This window comes from Photinus pyralis, unplaced genomic scaffold (assembly GCF_008802855.1).
Source record: "Photinus pyralis isolate 1611_PpyrPB1 unplaced genomic scaffold, Ppyr1.3 Ppyr1.4_LG7, whole genome shotgun sequence".
NCBI classification, from domain to species: Eukaryota; Metazoa; Arthropoda; class Insecta; order Coleoptera; family Lampyridae; genus Photinus; species Photinus pyralis.
The window spans coordinates 20,231,832-20,237,018 of NW_022170738.1; the positions used below are offsets into that span (position 1 = coordinate 20,231,832).

A 5,187-nucleotide genomic window follows, 5' to 3' on the forward strand; every position below is an offset into this window, starting at 1 on the left:
CAGCTGCTAAGGCTACCACCGCACAGCTAATGAGTACAACAGAAACATAGACGTGGTAGACGTACGAATCAGGAGATGAAACCAACCTTCTACATCGAATAAAACAGCGAAAAACGAAGCGTAGGCTGCGAGGCGAATTCTCGGAATGCCTGAGGCATGTCACGCTTAGTGGGTGCAGATACCAGCCAGGCTGGTGATTAATAAATAGTAATTATTGATACGAAAATCGCTGATTTGATAGTTCGCAGGGGACGTGCAGTTGCATTTCGATTGATTTGTGAGCACGGTGGACGCAATTACCCGATTTACGTTGGTTCCATTAGGAGTTTCTGGCCGGCGTGTTGCGGAAGTGGAGACTGAAAAAATAGAAAATAAGAAAAAAGAATCATGCAGAGAAAGAGAATTGAAAAATTCGCGCCGGTTTTTAAGAGCTAATTGCGCGGATGTGCTTTTGTGTGTGCTGGTCCTCTAGGGGAAAAATGTGAGCCTAATAATTAGGCGATTTTACTATACAGTCTGTTTCAAATTAAGTCGGCACTATTGCTAACATTCTTAATTGTAGAGTTAGAAAGATGATTAAATTATCAAAATTGTGTATTTTTTCTACTGAATCCAGATCTGTATTTAAAAAACAAAACAAAATGTATATGGAACTACGACGCGAATGGTGGAATTACTCATTAACACTCAAGAAATCAAAAATAAGCTCAGGAACAGAGTCAATTGATTAATTTTATATGAATTATTTTAAAAAAATAGGAATAAGGTCAGAAACTGAGCAAATTGACAAGCGTATGAGAGCAGGAGTATAATAAACAAAATTTGGAGAAACTGAAGAGCGGAACCTGAAGATGATGAAGCATAAGCAGTAGAGGAGTGTCACCCTATCATTATAGGGAAGTTAAAGGGAGCAGTACCCGAAGTCAGATGAGCGTAATGTCAGAAGAAAAATTTGTGATGTGAATGAAAACGGCACTGATTTTTCTCACCAACTAGCTCGGGGATCTGAAAGTAAAAAGGCATGAGATACTTTATTTTTCATTAAACTTGGTTAAACCCCTCCCCCTAATACAAAATACTTCCATATATCAAAATTATTATATTAAAAATGGAATTTAATCTATTCCTCAGCTTCTGACAATTTTTAATTTAATTTAGACGTCAAAAATAGCAAACTTAGGTTCTTCGGTTGCGGTCGGTTCCATATAAACAGCCTTGCATATGTTCTGCATGTCATTTTATATCATGCTCAGTATCCCATTTGAAACAGGAATGACAAATGTCATTAGAATGCATAATCATCTGTTTCACTTTATCTACCCTTCCGGTTAAAGTTATCACTGTATCTACCCTCCGCTTACAGAGCGACTTTTACCTGCTAATATTATTGACGAAACTGTTATTGGAGAGAGCTCTGTCCAACAACAGACTATTACGAAAACCATATATATGGTTCGACTCTACACGCTCGGCACTACTGTTGAGTGTTTAACCATGCTTGAATATCCGAAACTCGCTTGTAAAATTCATAAGTAATCAAAACGTGGCCTAAGTTTAAATTAACGTTCTGAAGGATCGATGTACAGGTACAATTACAAGCTAAATTATTCACAATTATATGCCCTTGAAGAGGTGACCAGTTTATGATTGTTCTTGTAATTATACAGGGTGATTCCTATAGTACCTGCCACCGTTTGGGAGCGTGTAGGTGGTGCGTAGGGGAGTATTTTGATATAGGACACTTGGGGTCGGAAATCTAAAATAAGGGTGCCAGAGCCAAATTTACCTTCTGGAATTTCGCGCCTGTAGGTAGGCAACCCAACCGGCCGGCGGTGCACACGGAGCGATCTCAGGCGGCGATGTGTGGCTGACACATGATCAGAATTTTGTTTAAACCCACGAAATCCCGTCTGCAACGACGCGTATCAAGTGAATAAACACTATGGCACGTTTTACTAACACGGAATACGCGGACATGCACTTCATGTACGGATTGGCAAATGGTAACGCACGAGCTGCACGACGAGCGTACGCTGAGCGGTATCCAAACCGTCAGTTGCCCTGCAGACAGGTCTTTCAAGAAGTTCACTTCCGACTGTGCGAGACAGGGCAATTGCAGGTAAGCTGACGGAGGCTTAGCTTTACACACAGATTCGTGATGCACATCGATACTTGGGTCATTTAAGGCGCCTCTAAACACTTGCAAAAATTTAAGATTGCGCCTTACTGTATTTAAGGCTATGCAACACACATTACCAATTGCAGCAAGAAGGTCACAGGTTCCTTCTCATTGTTGAGTTAATGAGGGTTTATTATATTTACCTAATTTACATAATCACTGTCAATTCAGGAAAATTCTATAAATATTTAACGCTATACCTGCATTTGTTGTAATTATGTTTATTTTCAAATTCTAGGAGATTTTGCAATAATTGTGTAAATAATGTCATTACATAGGAAACATAAAATAATTTATTATCGATAATGTAACTTATGATTTCACCTGTAATCACCTATAATTACTCATTACGATATTGAAAAACATTATCAAAAATAGATATATTGTACACAAAATAATGAGCATCTCAAAAACTAATTGCATAATAATGATATAATTACGTCTCTACTTCATATAAAAGAACTTCCCTAGCGATTTTCAAATATTGTTTACTTACTTTTGCGTTATATCAAACGTACTAAAGTGTGTATTGTGGTAAAATGCCTAAAGCAAGAAAAAGTTTCACCACCAAGAAACGGAGCAGGAAGGTGATATTGCAGAAAGCCCGAGAAGCGTAAGTACAAATTTTTTATGTTAGTTTTTTTAAATAATTGAACATGTTCTAATTTTATCTTACATGCTACGTATACCTATACTTATACGGTTTGTGTTGTTTCAGGAAGTTAACCAAAATGGCAATGAATGTTGTTAGTAGTATAGAAGAAGATGACAAACCTAATTGCATGGTTCAATGTGAAGAACATTTATCAGACGTCAATCATGAAGCAGGCAGTGGAACCAATGATGAAGACGAACACGGTTCGGAAATGTCATTTTATGAAAGTGATCTAGAAACAGAACCTCATTGCGAGCAAAAAGATACCTTATTTTTATCTGGTCGCCGAATTGTAGAGATTGGTCATTTTTTGGCATCTCTTAGAGCTCTACGACATGATGGCTTTGGTTGCTCTTTCTTCGACATGGACATCCAATCGGAAAAAATTGAAGGCTTAGAAAGCATATTTACGTTTAAATGTAAAGTGTGTGGGAAAATAGATTCCGTAAGAAGTTGCGGTGGTAGTGCAACATTTCATTCCACAAATCAAGCTGGTATTATTGGGTCCTTATCTATTGGAATTGGATACAGTCAATTAGCAGAGCTGCTTGCAGCCATGGATATACCGCAAATGTCAAACGTGACCTATTTAAAAAATCACAATGCCATATACCCTTCTGTACATGCATTAAATCAACAATTGATGACTGTCGCTGCAAAAGAAGAAGCTGAGCTTGCCGATGAAATGAAAGATGGTATACCAGTCATTGGCGTTATAGCTGACGGTGCATGGGCAAAGCGATCTTATCGTAAAAATTATTCTGCCCTTTCAGGAGTGGTAAGTTTATAAGAATACGTTATCTATTCAAAGCATAACCCAATCATTGTTATAGGCATCTATCATTGGAGCCAAAACAAAGAAAATTTTGCATATGGGTGTCAAAAATAAGTACTGCTTCTTATGTGCTAGAGGGCGTAAAGAAGAAGACCATGATTGTTTTCGAAACTGGTCTAAGACGTCTACAGCCATGGAATCAGCCATTGTAGGTGAAGGTTTTAAAAATTCCATAACGCGCCACAATCTTATATATGGAAAACTAATTGGGGATGGCGACAGTAGCGTTTACAAACATTTAGTTGAAATCGCACCATACGGTCCATCGTTTTACATAAAAAAAATTGAATGTCGCAATCATTTACTTCGAAACTTCATAAATAAACTCAGCGATTTGAGTAAAGACACCAAATACTCAAAACCTCACAGAGAGTATGTGTCAAATCCATCAATGCTAGGTCGCTTCCGCAATGCAGTTATAAGGGCTATCGCATACAGGAAATCCGAAAATAATGCACTTGATGACAAGATTGACAATTTAAAGAAGGATATATTGAATAGTCCCTACCATATCTTTGGCCGCCATGTACATTGCAAAGATTACTTTTGCAAAGGTTCAGATGAGAATAAGGTAATGTTTCTGATTTGCTATTTATTAATTCCATACTAAAGGTGTTTTCTTATTTTTAGGATGATTTAGTTGATATATATACCCAAAACGGGATCCTAGGTGGAATTAATACCATTATACAACGACTTGCGGATCACGCCTCTAGTTTACTGTATGATACAGACAATAATCCTGCGGAAACTTATAATTCCATCATAGCTAAACTTGTAGGAGGTAAAAGAATAAACTTTTCACTCAAAAATTCCTACCAATTAAGGTGTGAACTGGCGGCCATATCCTACAATTGCAAACAACGTAATTTATTAGGCGTTTTACATAAGCAGCTATGTGGAAGACCACCAGGACATTACACACAAATCTTCCTAGACGCCCAACTACATCGGTACAACAACAGATCTAGAAAACGTAAGTATGTTTATCACAATCACTCGCCCCCTTTCCGCGTCTTTTATTTGTAATTATTTCTTTTTGTTTTAGATCATATCAAGAAAAGAGCGTTTCAGACCGCTGATCAACATTACGGTATGGTGGACGAAATTGCAATCCCTGACCTATCCTTGGAAGAATATGAACTAAAATCAGCCCAATTTCTAAAAGATTTGAAGAACTTAAACAGAAGAGATGTTGAGCGTGATACAATAAACCAATCAAAAAGCGATTTATGGATTATTGAACGTAAAAAAAGAATAACCGCTTCTAATTTTGGGAAAGTTTGCAAATTACGCAAGACAACTTCCACAGCTAAAACTGTAACACACTTACTGTATAGTTCTTTTAGAGGAAACAAATACACACAATTTGGATTGGAGAGCGAAGTAAATGCCATTGAGCACTTTGAACGCCTATATCAAGTAAAGGTAACCAGATGCGGTCTCATCGTCGATGAAGAAAAACCGTATTTGGCTTGTTCTCCTGACGGTTTAGTTGGGGAAGACAGTATAGTTGAA

The 5,187-nt window shown here is 37.5% G+C and overlaps 1 protein-coding gene across 1 annotated transcript in view; it reads left to right on the forward strand.

Annotated features, from left to right (window-relative positions):
- Positions 1-2,512: 2,512 nt before the first annotated feature.
- The window catches only part of LOC116176105, a 2,846-nt gene continuing 171 nt past the window's right edge, over positions 2,513-5,187 (forward strand). The window contains exons 1-5 of the mRNA XM_031494578.1: positions 2,513-2,792; positions 2,898-3,612; positions 3,668-4,240; positions 4,300-4,645; positions 4,718-5,181. Coding sequence (XP_031350438.1) covers positions 2,719-2,792; positions 2,898-3,612; positions 3,668-4,240; positions 4,300-4,645; positions 4,718-5,181 — 2,172 coding nt within the window. The 5' untranslated portion in view covers positions 2,513-2,718. The remainder of the gene's footprint in view (positions 2,793-2,897; positions 3,613-3,667; positions 4,241-4,299; positions 4,646-4,717; positions 5,182-5,187) is intronic.